Source organism: Chionomys nivalis, chromosome 8 (genome assembly GCF_950005125.1).
Source record: "Chionomys nivalis chromosome 8, mChiNiv1.1, whole genome shotgun sequence".
In the NCBI taxonomy this organism is placed as follows: domain Eukaryota; kingdom Metazoa; phylum Chordata; class Mammalia; order Rodentia; family Cricetidae; genus Chionomys; species Chionomys nivalis.
The window spans coordinates 66,183,040-66,199,418 of NC_080093.1; the positions used below are offsets into that span (position 1 = coordinate 66,183,040).

A 16,379-nucleotide genomic window follows, 5' to 3' on the forward strand; every position below is an offset into this window, starting at 1 on the left:
ACACAAAAGGTCGAGAAGGTGGTGTGTGAACTGAGGGGTGGGAGTGTTGCCAAGGATACGGCAAGCCGGGGGAGGGACGGAATGGGTCCTCCTTGCGTGCCCCGACCTCATCTTGACTTGGAACTTCTGCAGTTCTCAGCTGCTATGTTTGTAGGAATTTGTGCCAGCAGCCCAGAAAACCAACTTTTTTCCTCCTCCTCCGTATCTCCCCATTTTATCTTTTACCCTAGGTCTCCTTGTAGATCACAGGTCCAGGTCGGGGCATCCGGGAACGTGGCTGCGACTAGTCAGGTTGCTAAGTGGCTAATTACCTGCCTCCCATCAGATGTCCCTGGGTCTTTCCTACCCCCATGTAGAGGAGTAGGTCATGTTTCAGGGTTGGTCAGGCACCAAGGGGCGGGAAAGAAAGTCCGGCAGCTTCCTACTTCCTTCACACAATAAAAGGAAACGGATTTTTGCCTAATGGCTGAGGCTTTGTAAAAATGAAATCTAAGCTAATCCAATAAATCCACTTAATTATTTAAGCCCGAGTCAATATTTCTCATTTGCTTCCTCTTACAAACCCAGACATGATAATGAAGGAAATGCTATTTAAATCAGCGGAGAAAGGAAGGGGGCACAGACAGAGGCAGAGACCAAACCTAATATGACTTAATGAAGGCAAGAAAGGACTCAGCCATTCCCAGAAAATAATTCACAGCCACACTCGTTGCTAAGATTCAAAGAAAAAAATTTATTTACAATAGAGAATTTTGTTTGAAACATGCATTTTTTTTTAAAAAACAAAAACCAAACCAACCAGCAAATGTGGACCAATTGTACACTCTTTAAGGCAAGAGTCCCTATGCAGGCTGCATATGTTCATGTCACATCAGATGCTGTTCACCAAAGGACAAGGCCAAGGTCAGCAATTTGTCTTTTTTATAAGAGAATCTGACACTCTCCCTGATACAGGAACTCTGAGGTCAACTTGCTATGAATTATACTAGAAAATGCAAACAGATAGCAAGGAATCCCGGTAGGTCTCGGCACTGCATACGGTCAAACCAACCTTACTTGGAAAGGGAACACAGTAGTGCATATAAAGTGAGAAGAGAGCCTGTCCACGGAATCGGAAGGGCGACAGTGTGCCGACGGTCGTATTGCACGCAACGGCCAAGTCCAAGCGCTTGGTTCCAAGTTAGCTTTTCCCCATTTTGGCAATCAGTTCGTCACAAATCTTGGTGAGTTCTTCTATCTCTTTGTTCTGAAATTGAAAAACAAGAGAGGGGTTCTGAAATAATACACGCGCAAGCAACAGAAGTGGACATATGCATACCAGAAAGGAAAAGAAGGCAACCAGGCGTGATGGCGCACACCTTTAATCCCAGCACTTGTCAAAGAGAGGCAAGCAGATCTCTGAGTTTGAGACCAGCCGGATCTACATAGTGAGTCCCAGGCTACCAAGCCAGTCACGGGGCTGAGGCGATGACTCAGTCGTCAAAGTGCTTGTGTTCTAAGATGAAGGGTCTGAATTCAAACCCCGGGACCCTTTTTAAAGATTTATTTATTTATTATGCATACAGTATTCTCAGTACTCTGCCTGCATGTCTGCCTGCAGGCTAGAAGAGGACCAGATCTCATTATAGATGGTTGTGAGCCACCATGTGGTTGCTGGGAATTGAACTCAGGACTTTTGGAAGAGCAAGCCAGGTGTGGCAGTGCACACCTATAAGCCCAGCACACGAGAGGGAGACAGAGGAGGTTCCCCTAGGCCAATGATCAACCCTGTCTCAAAAGGAAAGGTGGACAGAGTCACTACAGAAACCAGGAAAGTAAAAAGAGATCGTGGTTGAGGGGGGCTGGAGAGGGGAACAACAGGATTCAGAGGTCCCTCAGAGGTTGAAGGTGAATTCCTGTCCTGAAGACACCACTCGCTTCAGACACAGGTCTTGAGAGAACCAACTTGAAAGCCTCCTTGCTGCTGGTCTGGTTTCCCTAGCACCAGAGAGTGCTGCGTAAGCCTCTGAGGGAGGGCGGTAATCAATAGTTCTTTCCAGCTACGACAACTATGAATTGCAATGATCAGTTGAGCAAGATGTCCCTTGAGCTGCAATAGTGGCACTCATCTTGATAGTAACCAACAGCTCTCTAAATGGACTAAGGTCTGCTCAATAGGAGTGACATCATGCCTGGTACTGGAAACCTAGCCAACTGCCCAGGGCCAGTGAGGTCATGGAGATGAGAGAGACCCTACTACCACCGCTGGATTAAACCAGCATAATTCCTAAGTGCCTTCTAAAACTTAGCCTTAGAGCCGGGCGGTGGTGGCGCACGCCTTTAATCTCAGCACTCGGGAGGCAGAGGCAGGCGGACCTCTGGGCGTTCAAGGCCAGTCTGGTCTACAAGAGCTAGTTCCAGGCACCAAAAAAGCTACAGAGAAACCCTGTCTTGAAAAACAAAACAACAACAAAACAGCCTTAGAATGAGAAATGTAGTTCTCACTCAAAGAAGCTTCTCTTTGTGGTAAGTGGAGACCATTGCAGAAAACCACAACTGGTCATCATGTAGAGACCAGTGGATTGTGAGAAGTCCAGCCTCAAGGATATATCTATAACTCCTGCCACCTAATGCTCAGGGAACATCACAGAAGAGAGGGTGGGAAGATCCTAAGAGCCATGTTGCATGACTATGTCTCCTAAAAATGACAAGGGAGCTACACCCATGATACCCCAACTATGTGGCCAACAGACTCAAACAATGACAATATCAGTTAGACATTTTAACATGAAAGGGGGAAGTCTCAAGGGGCCCACCCCTCGACAAACATCTATAGGCAACTAACAACTGCTGGAAAAAGAATTAGCTTCTTCCATGGATGAGCTCCCTTAACTGGTTACCCAATACAAAGTGGGTAGCCCTAAAATAATATACGCACAAGCAACAAAAATGTACATATATACACCAAAGAGAAAAGAAAAAAAGGCCAGGAGTGGTGGTGCAGATATCCTCCTGTATACTGTAATATATTGTTTCTATTGGTCGATAATTAATGCTTTGACCTATGGCAAGATAGAATACAGCTAGGCAGGAAATTCAAACAGATATATAGGAGAAGAAGGGTGGGGCCAGGAGGAATGTGAGACAGCCACCCAAGAAGAGAGATGCCAGCAGCAGCAGCCTAAGGAGAAAGATGTCAGAACAGAGGTAACACCGCGGCCACATGGTGATACACAGATTAGCAGAAAAGAGAGAGCTAGCCAGTAATAAGCCTGAACCATAGGTGAAGCAATTACATTTAATATTAGCCTCTGAGTGATTATTTCATAAGTGGCTGTGGGGACTGATGGGCGGGAGAGAAACCAGTCCCGCAGGACCAGGCGAGACAGAGAAAAACATTTAGCTACAAGGTGTGGCGGTGCACGCCTTTACTCCCAGCACTCGCCAAGCAGAGGCAAGAGGATATTGATGAGTTTGAGGCCAGCCTGACCTAGTACCAGGTCACCAAGGTCACAGTGAGACCCTGCCCCAACAACAACTATTACCAGTCAATCAGAGGCAACACTGGTCTCCTCGTGGGGGACAGCATCTACCCAGTCTCTCGGTCTCCCCTGAGGCTAGTAATGAGAGGAAATAACTGGAAGTGGACAGAGTTTACATCCTAGCGCTGATGTAGCTGGGGAGCTTGGGCAAATTGCACAGCCATTCTGAACCTTGACTTCCTTATCTTTAATACGTAGGTGAGAATGAGAGGAGGTAAAAAGTGTGGGGTTGTGTAAATGGGAAGACACAGGGAGCAGGCCACAGCGGAGGGTGGCTGAGGTCTGGGGGTGAGGAAGAGCTGGCATTGGTTCACCGCTTTCCTGACAAAGACCAACTTGGAAGACCGCTAACGTTACTTAAAAGATGCCCAGTAGGTGGCGTGGTGGTATAGGTGTCCTGGAGGAGTCAAGGCAGAGGAAGACAACTCTCAAGCAGAAGCCACCCTTTGCCCATTCTTGAAGCTCCGTCAAAGGCAGCTACACACAGGGGCACAGATATCAGGGCAGCAGTTCCTGTCCTGTAGGAATGGGATCCAGGTGGGAGACAGCCCGCAGATATGGCTCTCCATGAAGTCTTGAGCTACCAGCAGCCCAAGGCTGTCTTTGCTCATGCACAAGTGCCCAGCGGCCCTCCCTGAGGATGGAAAACCTGCATCTAACACAGCTAGTTTTCCTTTGAGAAGCTCAGGAAGGCTGGCCTCCACCAGCCCCTTTCTTAGAACCTCCTGCAGCACTGTCCCAGCTTGGTCCATGGCTGTGCCTGGGTTAGGACTGCAGCACTCCACACCATAGTCCGTGCCCATGCAGGGGAGAAACCTGAGCTTCTGGGGGGAGGAGAGGGAGGAAGCCCTGTCTTCCAGCAGCCAGGCCTTGGCCCAGCTCCTGCCAAAAGAGTAAAGAGGAAGCCCTGGCCACTACCTCCACCCTGATGGTCACGAATGCCTATCTTCATCTTGTGAATATCACATGCCAATCACCAAGCTAAAACCATCCCACATACTACCGTGGCACCCCTCAGTTCTCACACTGGCCCTTCAAAGGAAGATATTGTCACGCCATTTTTCATTGAGGAAACTGAGCCTCAGAGAGGTTAAGTGCTGGGCATAAGAGATTACACAAACAGAAACAGATGTGGCCAGCCAGGAACACAGATTCAAGTTGTGTTTGCAGCTACACAGCTTTGTTGTCATGTCTATTAGGCAGCAGTTCACGACAGAAGCCCTGGAGGTCCACACAGAGAGGAGGAGGTGAAACCCAGCACTTTCAGCCACCCCTGGGGCAATGGGCCCAGCATCTTTACCCCCACCTGCCCTGGTGAATGTTTCTGAGACTCTTGTTACATGTATCTACAAGCCTTGTTTGTTACACGTATCTGCTGCCCTCCAGTGGCAAACACCATGATTAATGCCTTCCTCCAGGAGCTTAGTTCAGAATGAAATTATGTTTGCAGATATATCTTGTCTTTGTTGTTATCCAAAACCACGCCATTCCCTTGTTTACATCTGTGTGTTTCAATCTACCAGAAAACACAGCACCACCACTTTTGTTTGCAGTTCTGATCAGGCCAAGGGCCTCGGAGACATCCACCCTGGTTACTGCATCAGGAACTAACACAGTGTGGCGATCTAACAGCACCTCAAATGGATTCTATAAGGTGGGAACACTGATAACTTCCCAGACACACAGACTGACTGGGGAATGTGGTCTTTATTTTAATGGAACATTCCCCTTCTATAAAAACATACAAAGACTCAACAGTAACCCCACAATGATGCTCGGTGGTTGTCAGAGTGAATAAATGCGTGGGTTTGCAGCTGTGTCCTGTCTTTATGGTGACTGCTGTGGACAACCAGCAGAGCCCAGAAGTCCCAGGTGGCTGCAGATGGCACTGGTCTAGCTTTTTCTTTCTAAAACATAATTCGTGTGGTTGATGGCTAGCAGTACTCTGTGCATCCTCAGAAGATGGGGCTAAATAGGATTTCACAAGTGCTTTCTCTCTTTTTTTTTTAATATTTATTTATTATGTATACAACAATATCCTTTCTGCATGACTGCCAGAAGAGGGCGCCAGACCTCATTACAGATGGTTGTGAGCCACCATGTGGTTGCTGGGAACTGAACTCAGGAACTCTGGAAGAGCAGGCAACGCTCTTAACCTCTGAGCCATCTCTCCAGCCCCTCTCTTTCTTTTTTTAAGTGGGGGTGGGGTTAGTATCACACTTGATATCAGGGAAATTCTCTCATCTAAAGTATTCTCAGGACTAAAGGGGACCAAGGAAATGAGATAGAGAAAAAGGCTCGCCAAGGTCGTATAGCTGGTGGAGTGTGCGAGCAGCTGCTTCATCACCAGGCTCTCTCTGATAGCACCTAGCGGGACAGAGCCAGTACCTAGGGCAAAGGTTACTGAAACTCACCTAGACACCCTGCCCGCTTTGGACCACATGAAATTAGAATGTTTCTGGGATGGCAGAGGTCTTCACTGGGACATCCGGGGAAACTGCATCCAGTAGGCTAAGCACCACACTGGAAATCGGGAAACCTAGGCGGTGGCCTCAGGAGGTCCACCCACTGATCATGCACCCAGAGGACATCTGAACGTGCCTGGCCCCGCTGCTGCCCATCCTGTCAGAGGACTGGTGGGCTCCTCACCTACTCCCTAGTAAGAACGATAGGTGAAGAGGTTCAAGGGCAATGCCGGGCTTGCCGACAGTGTTTGACAGATACTTCACAATGCCGTATTGTGAAGAATGAGACGTGGAAAAACACCATATGGGCTGCCATCCCAGGACAGGCAGAAAGGAAAAAAAAAAAAAAACTGGACCTAATACAGGTATGGTCACAGGCATGAGTTTACATGGAAGCTGCTCTGGCTTTGCTTTGGAGCCCTGCTCCCAACTTCCCAGCCGTCATTACCAGATAGACTGGCGAGAGCCAGCGAGTGGTCTCACAGCTATGGGTACCTGACCCCGACCCTCTTACCTTCTGCTCCAGCGTCCTTTCTAGCGCGTCCACTCGCAGCTGCTCCTTCCGCAGGCTGGCCTGGTAGGCTGCTTGTTCTTGCTGGGCTTTGCCTCGAACCTGGGCAATCTCTGCATTGGCCCTGTTAGAACAAGGAGCACCGTAGGTGATTTTTTTCATGGACCTCTCCCTCCTCCCACGTCCAAATAGAGACCTAGGTCTGAGTCCAGCCCCACTAAATAGAGCCTGAACATAGGCAAACTAAGAATCCCACCCTTGTCTTGGGTGCCCCCGACATTACAACAGAATCCTTATCTCAGCGGGCAGTGGTTGAATGAGTGCTTAGTCCAAGTCATAAAGATTAGCTACCCCTTTGCCAGCCAATGTCAGAGAGCCACTGGAGCACCTGGCCTATGTAAATAGTGAGTTACCTGTCTAGCTTCTCCTCCGCGTGCACCTTCAGGGCCTGGTACCTCTGCTCTTCTTTCTTCACTCGGGATAGATACTCCTGTGCGCATTTCTTCAGCACCTCTTCATTCTGGTATTGGCAGGGCCACAAGAAGAAACACTGAGGGGCACACCAGAGCATCCCCAACAGCCAAATCTGACTCCTTAAACCTCCACAGAGGTCCTGTTCACATCCTGGCTGGGGATGGGCTTCCTGGATTCTCACCCCTCCCGCCACCCCCCTCGCACCCTCAACCGTTGTTGCTTCCCCACTCCCACCCCGACTCCGCAGGGCTTGGCAGACATACCTTGCGGAAGCCTTCCAGGACCTCCTTCATCTTCTCATATCTCCTGAAGAGGTCAGCGAGAGACTTTTCCACAGAGTTCAGGTCAGCCAGGGCTTGCTCCTTCTCGAGGACCAGCTGCTGCACAGTTTGGTGGGAGACCGATTTCTCTCTCTGTTCATCCTCTGGCAGGAGAGACAGCAGTCAGACAGCGCAAACTAGGTCTACTCAAGTGCAATGCAAGTGTTTCCTTGGAAGGAGCCCTCCCCTCCCAGAGGGTTCCAATGGGACAAAACTCACAGACCTGATAACAAAGACTTGGGGCCGTGGCACATCATGTGGGGTAGGTCAAAGTCAATATTTAACCTGATCAGTGTGGCCCCTTGCACATCTACAATGGAGACCCCGCGAGTCTACTTGTCCTCCACTAAGCCGATCCACACTGAGTCAGACAGAACACATTACTACTGTATTTCTGGGGAGATGATTGAAGGGGCTGTGGTGGGCCCTAGGGGTAATTCTCCCTAAATGGTATCAAGGCCTGGACTCTCGGCAAACCAAGGCAGTATCTGCAAAGTCCATTTCTCAGCAAGGCGGAGCAGGTCCACTTGGTCCCAGTTCAGTTACTGGTACCAGCCCGAGCAACAGCTCTGTTCCCGCCCATCCCTCTGGCCCTCAGCCACCCCACAATGACGTCAGATGTCTCTACACTAAGGGACAAACCGTCTCTGACATGAATGCGGCTTCCAACCTGTGCACCAGCCTTTAGCCTGGGTGCAGACGGAGTAGGCAAGGCACGCCTCACTTTCCTGGTGACAGCTGACTTTGTGACACCCCCTAGCCTCCATCCGCAGCACCAAGAGCTCCCAGGAGAAAACAGGCAGCCCAGCAGATCTTTGTCACTCCCAGGTCACCTGGGAGGGTGCTACCTACTGCCCAGGACTGGCTGAGAGCTGGCTGTACAGCAGCGGCAGCTGCCGGCACCAACTGCAGGTGACGCTTTCTCCCTCTGCTCAGAATCCGCCTGTAAAAACCTCCTCTTAGATCGAGAATAAAACCTAGGCTGCACTCCACATGCCTGATCCGGCCCTGGCACCCCTACTACCTCAGGCAGCTCCTGCCCCAGAGCGCAGGAGCCCTGGGAAACTCCCAAGGGTTCCCCATTCACTGGTCTCGGATTTCTCACCACTTCCTGTCCATCTGTCGTGTGAAAAGACATGCCTGTGTCTGCATGTGTGCTTGAGCCCCTTGTGGGTTCTGGTTCTGTTATACTCCAACATTCCCCACTGCAGGCTTGGGACACAAGGCTTCCCGCCGCCTCTTACGATGGTAATTTTGGCAGGTTGGTCAGAGACTGAGAAATGCACAGATGAGCACAGCTGGATGTGCTTGTGAATGCATTCATGATGTGGTGGTGTTAGAGGTGGCAGAGAGAGGAGGTGGGGGCAAGGCTGGAGGAAGTAGGTCACTGAGGAGTAGGTCCTAGGGACTGGTCATGCCCTTGCTTCTTCCTGTATCTCTTTTTTCTTCTTCCTGTCTGCCAAAATATGAACTGCATGCCCTCACCACCACGATGGATGGATTGTTTGTAAACTGTTAGGCAAACGTCAAAATCTTCCCTTCAGTTGAGCCTGCCTGTCAGGTGTCTGGGAGAAGCAGTGACAAAGGAACACAGCCCCTAAAAGTAACCTGACCACTCTCCTCAGGCGCTGACAGTGGGTCTGTTGGGGTTACTGCTCTGAGCACACAAAACCCTTCCATACAAGTGATGCTGCCATGTGACCCACATGGTGCACAAACAAGGGCAGCCGCACAGTGACCTGTACAAGGTTTTCTTGTCCCCATCTTACAGCAGGCGAAAAGAGGGTTTAGACAACAGTGTTGGTTCACTGAGACGCAGCATAGCCCAGGCTCAGATCCAAAGACAAAAGCATCACCATGACTCAATTCCACCTGAACCTCCTGCAATGATGAACCTAGATGGTTTCCTCCTGCAATGATGGACCTAGAACTGTTCCCTCCTGCAATGATGGACCTAGACTGTTGATCCTGCAATGATGGACCTGGATGGTTCCGACCAGGACCAGCAAGTGCGGATTTGGGCTATTTCCCCTTCCGTTTCTGATAGGCTAGCATCTTGCTGTGTCTTAAGTTTGGCATAGTACTGCTGTGTGTATTGGTAGGGTCACGGACTGAATTTTAGCTCCAAGACAGAAACATGTTAAAAAGCTCTGCTATTTTGTAGTTCCCAAGCCTTGTGTACAAATCAAGGTGGCTGTCAGATGCGCGCATGCACTAACACCGGCAGGAGAGCTATTCAAACAGATGCGTCTATCCTGCTTTTGGACCCAGCAGGTAAGAGCAGGGTTTGGAGTCTGCACAAGTAACAAGAGACTCAGATGTAGCTGGCCCAGGGCCCTGCCTGGAAAACCACTGGCCTAGGAGATGCCTAATGTTCCTCCAGCCCACCCCGGTCATCCCAGGGTTCTTAGTATTCGCAGCAGCAGCCAAAAGTGGCTTTGGAATCTAACAGACCAGATTTGAACCCAACTCTAATACTTCTTTGCTGTGTGACCTTGGGTGGGGTTTTCTAACTCACTGAGTCTCCTAGCCAGAACCAGGAGATGGCAGTGTTTCTAGCCCATAGCTTTTGGGGAGACTAAAAAAGAGAATGAATACAAAGATCTTGGCACCCAGGAATTGTCTGGAATCAGTGGCCTGTTATCAATAGCATATCCCTGTCCCTAGAAACATCATCCCTGACTTGGTGGGACAGTGTGTCACAATGACCTGGGAAGCACTGCCTTTTAAATACAGAGAGCTTTCTAACGCGCGTAATCTACTTGCTACATCCACACTCCTAAAAGAGAGCATTTGCGAGTGCCACTACCTTTTACTGCCCGGATTTTAGCTGTTTCCTTTATTCCCATCATGGAGTACAATGTCCATTCTGAGCCGATCTGTGTTCACGGATACATTTCACCAGATGGGCTGAAGGAGCCATTTATCAGAGTCCATCCGATTTCCTGCATCTAAGATGTCACCTAACCTCAGCTTTCCTTCTGTCATTTTTAAAAATAGAATTGCCCAGTTCCCAGGAGAGCCAGGCAATGGCAACGCAGCACAAATCTTCTGCGTGACCAATGAAGCTAGGCTTTTAAAGTCAGGAAATCAGTGTCAGCCCAAGGCACACTACACTCACAACCCTGCTACGGCTTTCTGGCGTTTTCAGGCAAATCCCTAGTAAATTGGATGGAGGATGCAGCAAGTACACAAAGCAAAAATAACCAAACCAGAAAAACGAAACACAAAGGGTCGCGGTGGGTAGGGTCAGACAGGGTGGGGATGGGGAGCATTTACTTACCGGGCTTGCCTGCTTGTTTTGCAAGCAAAGGGGAAGAAGCAACAGAAAATGGAAGCAAAACAGATAATCAGGGCAGTTGTTAGGAAAGCAGAAACAAAAAAATCGCAACAATCTGAATGCAGAAAGCACGGGGGTTCCTTTTGGTCCTAAATTCCAAGGATCCAGTACTGAGTTTTTAACAAGGCACACTTTCTTCAGAGGAGCTGGTGAGGCGGGATGAGGAGACGTGGGACATTGGAGAGCCACATGGAGGAAGGGCTAGCAGGGCTCAGAGGAACCACCGTCTACTTCGGACGCTTCCACATTCACTCTGGCCCTACACTGCCGAGCTCTCAGGCCCAGGTTCTCCTTGCTGGGCAGATGGAATGAAAACGGGATGGAAACACGGGATCCAGACAAGACCCGGGGGTGTTTAAGTGAAGACATTTGCTTTCCTAGACGGCAAGCTGGTCCACCCATCTTCCTTCATGTCACACAGGCTGTCTATGTGGACCCGGGAATATCTAGTGATCTCACCCAGTGACCCTCCATAGCAACTGACATGCGATTTTTCTCAACTAGAAAAGCTTTGGAAAGTGAATGAGGAAGAGGCTGGCGAGTAGGGCTAGTGACTACACACAGTAGGGCTGTTCTCCAAGTGAAGATGCTCCCAAGCTGGGGATGTTGACAGCAGTCTCTTTGAGCTGTTCTGGGGTTCTCTTGAGAAAACTGTTCTAGAGTCTAAATAGGAAATACACCATGCCCCTGATACCCACTTCTCCGATTGTCGAAGACAGAAATGTTCTAACTTCTGACAGCTGCAGTTTATCCAAGAAGCAGGCACTGGCATTTAGTAACCTATTACCACAATGGCAGAATGCCCTGAGGTCAGCCAGAGAAGTCCTTTATGCTTGGAGTCCTCCAGGGTGGACTCCTGCTTCTCTCCGAGTCCCCAGCTGTGTGCAACAAGCTGGCTGTGGCCAAAGCTCGCACCTTCCCCCCTCAACACCACACCTGCATCTCAAGGACACTCGCGCCCCAAGGGTCTGGTAACCCTTTCAGAGTTTGAAAGTGCTTATCTCATCCATGTGTGAGCACATTTCGTTCTGACAGGGCTGCATGAGCCTCGGGGCTCCAGGTGAAGTCTTCACTAATGTGAGCCACAGCTGCACTCCTGAGAGTGGGAGCCATTCAGCCTTTGGCCTTCCTGCTACTTCAAGGATGACTGTGCTGTTTATTTTGAAATAAGTTACAGATAGGTGGAACTCAAAAAGCCAAACATTTGCTAGGGGTTCTCCTAGGGGACCTGTCCGTGCATGTCCAGCATGAGCACTGGCTTGACAGTGACTTGCGTGTTTACCCCACAAATCCTTAGGGTGGGTAAAATTATTTTTAAAAATGGATTATCACAAACCTAAGCAAATAAACAGATAGCTAGACATAAATCAACATGAACACCAGTTCCCCAAGACTATTACTATAAAAAACTGGACTCTGGATTGTCTCCAAGACATTCATTATAGAGAGGAAGGGTATTGGGTAGGGAGTTGCCACGGGTTTCATTCTAGCCCTAAATCCGTTGGTTAAAGTATATGGATATTTAATCATTTGACTCTAAACTAAATTAGGGTTTAGGGATTTTAATTCAATGCTTTCCTGCAGGCAAAATCCGAAATCCCCACCCATCCCAGTGGCCAAACCCAGACTCTGTCCCGACATGGTGGAGTACCCCGGCCAGGTAAATGAGGTGAATGATGCCCATTCTTGTGGGTATCTTCAGGGTACAGTCACAACTACAGCTGCTTTTAGAGGAGCTGGCCCTGAGCCTTGCCGCCCAATCCCCACCCCCACTGCCCTCCCCACACCCCACAGTTGGACCTGATCACCCCGTCCCGACACCCACCGATCATCTGTGCGATGGTCTTCTCATATTCAGCCACGATTTTCCTGGAAGAAAGACAGAGGCACGCTGAGCTGCGGAAACAGGATGGTGCCAATCTCCACCCCACAGGTAAGGCTCGCACCCTCTGTACTCTTCCTTTCTCTCGTCAGGTTTGCTTTCCTGGCACACAGCCCTCAATCCAGCACACTGCTCAAGCCCTGCAGCATCTCCACGGCCCACTATGTGGAACAAAGGCCCCATCTTCCACCTCATGACTGGAGCCTTCAACAGCCAGGTCTCACCGTCTCCACCAGCTTGACCACCTTCGATCTAGCTCACAGACACAGAGGCTGAACATGGACAGACAGACAAGTTCTTCCTTGATCTAGGCTTTCTCAGGCCAAGTGTAGCCCAGGTTGTCTACTTCCTTCTTCTATTTCAGCCACACAGAATCTGTTTCTCAGGGTCTAATTCAAATGTTTTCCTCTCCAGGAAGCGTTTCCTGATTTCTCTTGGTGTTCCCTCTTGAAGTTCCCTAACATTCTCTCTGTATTGTCTCCTCTGATGGAGCGTGTGTGCTCCTTAAAGTAAATACGATGCTACTAGTTATTCCCTTGCATTTTTAAATTAAAAATAATATTTTTTTTTTTTGAAAGGTGGATTGGTGAGACGGATCTGCACTATAACCTTGGCTGGCCTGGAACGCATATGGATCAGGCTGACCCTGAATGCACAGAGATCTGCTTGCTTCTGCCTTCCAAGTGCTGGGATTAAAAGTGCGAGTCACCACGCCTGGCAACTTCCCCGGATGAATAGTGAGGAGGCGACGCAAGAGCAATCCTCTGAGGACGCAGGGTTTACCTGGTCAATCTAGTCATCAGGAAAGTGGCAGCGGGAAGCAGGGGGGAGAGTGGGAAGTACTGGGAAGCAGTGGGAAGTACTGGGAAGCAGCAGGAAGAACTAGAGTTAGAATGAGGTTTCAGGAAGATGTGATGATGACCTGGACACAGGCTGTGATCATCCAGGTTAGTGGTTCTCAATCTGTGGGTCACCACCCGTTTGGGGATCGCGTATCAGATATTTACTACGATTCACAACAGTAGCAAAATTACAGTTATGAAGTAGCAATGAAATAAGTTTACGGTTGGGGTCAGCACCACATGAGGCACTGTACTGAAGGGCTGCAACTTTAGGAAGGCTGAGAACCACTGCTCTGTGTGTTTTGCTTGCTGCTGGAAAGGTACACAGGAACGCAAGCTGACTGGAATCGGGGGAGACACTTTCCCTCTCCACACATTTATCTGAATGGATTCTTTATCTCATGTACAGTGTTATTCTAAAAACACGTGTAGAAGCTAAAGAGACAGCTCAGCAGTTAGGAGCTTATGTTACTCCAGAAGAGCCAAGTTCAGTTTCTAGAACCCATATCAGGTAGTTCTCAGCTATGCGCCAACTTTGGGGAGGGATTTGATTTCTCTGCTTCCAAGGGCATCTGCATTCATAGGCACAAACACCACAGATACACATAAATATGAATAATGAGCTGGGCATTGGCGGTGCACACCTTTAACTCCAGTCCTTGGGAGACAGAGGTAGGCAGATCTCTGTGACTTCAAACCTGATCTACAGAGTGAGTTCCAGGACAGCCAGGGCTACACAGAAAAACCCTGTCTCAAAATAAAATAACTAGAAGAAAATCTCTTAAAAAGCCCCATGCGAAAATATGAGCCTTGAATATAACAAAGAATTAAATTCTTCTATAGGAGACCCTGCCGGAGGTGGGGACACCTCAGCACGAACCGCCATGAAGTCACAGCAGGAAGTTGCGTTCCACTGACCTCATTTCCATCACTTCCCGCCTGCTTTCTTCATATTTGTCCCTCCACTCAGAGACTTCTCTCTCCTTGGAGATAACCTAAGGTCAGGGAGAGAAGACAGGCAGAGCCCAGATGAGCGCATTCAGTTCCGACCAAATCCAGGACACATCATACACACACAGGATGAAAACATCTCACATAGAACCAAGATTCCATCCAGGGAATTCTCCAAGCAGGAGAAATAAAGATTACCTGAGGACCATGGTGGGGGGAGGTATCGTTTACAGCACCTGTTAGCATGGGTAACTAGGCAGACCGGAACCCACGTGTGCCACCCAGCCAGCTTGCAGTGCTTAGAGGAAGGTCTGTCTCCAAAGAGCAGCTTCCTGGGTAAATACGGCTATTGACAGCCAGTAGACTCAGGCCCTATCCCAGCGTCAAGAATATGGATGGCCCTTGACACCACCGGTCTCATACCTCTGCTCTGGCAACTTGGAGTGCAGAGTCCAGGTCTGGCTGCTGGAACAGAACGCCCGGAGGTTTCTCCACCTCGGTGGGCCCGATGCGGGAGTACAAGGCAGTTTTGGAGATGGAGACATCTGGTGGGTGAGCAGCTTCCCTCTGTGGGTGGTTTTGGTTTTCATTAAAAAAGAGAAAGAAACAGGACAGTCACCACTAATGGCACGACAGACAGGGTTGCATGCATGGCCTCGAGAACCGCACTCAACCGCTCGGCTGTATGGTTTTGAAACAAAGGGCGTTGGAGGCATGAGAAAATGCAAAGACTCACGGATGAGGGTAGTGCCAGGTCCAGGGGATGGAAAGCCTTCATGTTGCGCATATGCAGGCACACAAAGGGGCTAATGAGATGGCAGCCTCTGTAACTAGGAGCCCTGGGGGCTCAGCCTGTCTGTGGTCTGCTTATCACGGCCATTTATCAGATGCCGGGCCAACTAGGCACTGTAAGCAAAGACCAGCCATTATTCTGTTGGCCCCACTTCTAAAATAAAGTCTTGCTGGAGAGATTCTGAATGCTGGTCTATATTGCCTGGTTTTGAATAGCTGAAGATTAGATCATTTTTGTGACCTGCCCACATTTAAATTTGCTTTTCATATGGCTCAGTTTTACAAAGATGTTATCTGCCCAAAATTTGAAGCCTACTAGTGTATCAGTTTTGTCTGGGTTTGGGAGATGCTGCCATTAGGTCTGCTTTATAACGGTGAAGAGGAAAGTTAGGGTCAATGACAATATCTGCGTTTCCTGACGAAGTCTACAGCAAGCAAGGTGATCGATGCCCTACCCCACCCAATTAATAAGAAGGGGTACATGACTATTCTTCCTTTATGTAGAACATTAACCAAGTTGCAGCACAGTGTTAGGAGCATTGTCAACCAGCATGGCCAGGCTTGTCAGCCTATCTCCATGGCAACAAAAACATCCAATCAACCACTCTCAGTCCTATGCATTAGCCTCCTGGTGCTGGCATGGCTGCCAAAGCTTCCGCCCTCTTTAGAATACAGGTCAATGCTGCAGTGGGAGGCGATGGTGGCCGAATGGGCAGAGCAGGACTGCTCCATCCTTGGAGAACCGGGAGGAAGAACTGAGCACTAAACATAACACCTCAGTTTTACAGACAGGGGCGAGGAGACAAGAGGGTGAGGGCTGAGAAATGCACAGAGAAGATGAGAGCTTCAGTGGACATGGGAAGGGGTGGAACTGAAGGCCCAGCGGCAGAACGCTTATAAACACAGGAATTGCTGCTAGCCATACCGCTCCTCACTAGAGTACCAGGGGTAAGGGCCTAAAAAGGGAGATAGAAAATGCAGGTAGAAGAGCAATGGATAGGACTGGAGGTGACAATTTAGAACCATTAGTGTTCACATGCAAGGAGCACACAACAGTTTAGTTGTCCTGGAAAAACACCTGCTGGACCTGCTCATCATCCCTGACTGCCTTGGAGATCTTGAGTTACCCCTCAAGTGACTCACTGACCCGGCCTACCCTCAAGACTTTGGGCTTATCCTCAAATGGCACTCATGGACCACCTGATTCTCACTGCTCATGCCTGCCCTGAAATGCCCGGACTCACGGTCAAGTGACTCACATGATCAGCTGTCAGAGCTAGG

At 49.3% G+C, this 16,379-nt stretch overlaps 1 protein-coding gene across 5 annotated transcripts in view; it reads right to left on the bottom strand.

Moving 5' to 3' along the window:
* Positions 1 to 713: 713 nt before the first annotated feature.
* Tacc2 (transforming acidic coiled-coil containing protein 2) overlaps positions 714 to 16,379 on the bottom strand; it is a 112,553-nt gene continuing 96,887 nt past the window's right edge. For all 5 annotated transcript variants that reach the window (XM_057779553.1, XM_057779557.1, XM_057779556.1 and 2 more), the window contains 7 exons: positions 14,730 to 14,873; positions 14,274 to 14,350; positions 12,457 to 12,500; positions 7,235 to 7,395; positions 6,911 to 7,017; positions 6,501 to 6,621; positions 714 to 1,246 (listed from right to left, as the gene is read on the bottom strand). In XM_057779553.1, the coding sequence (XP_057635536.1) occupies positions 1,181 to 1,246; positions 6,501 to 6,621; positions 6,911 to 7,017; positions 7,235 to 7,395; positions 12,457 to 12,500; positions 14,274 to 14,350; positions 14,730 to 14,873 (720 nt within the window). In that variant the 3' untranslated portion in view covers positions 714 to 1,180. The remainder of the gene's footprint in view (positions 1,247 to 6,500; positions 6,622 to 6,910; positions 7,018 to 7,234; positions 7,396 to 12,456; positions 12,501 to 14,273; positions 14,351 to 14,729; positions 14,874 to 16,379) is intronic.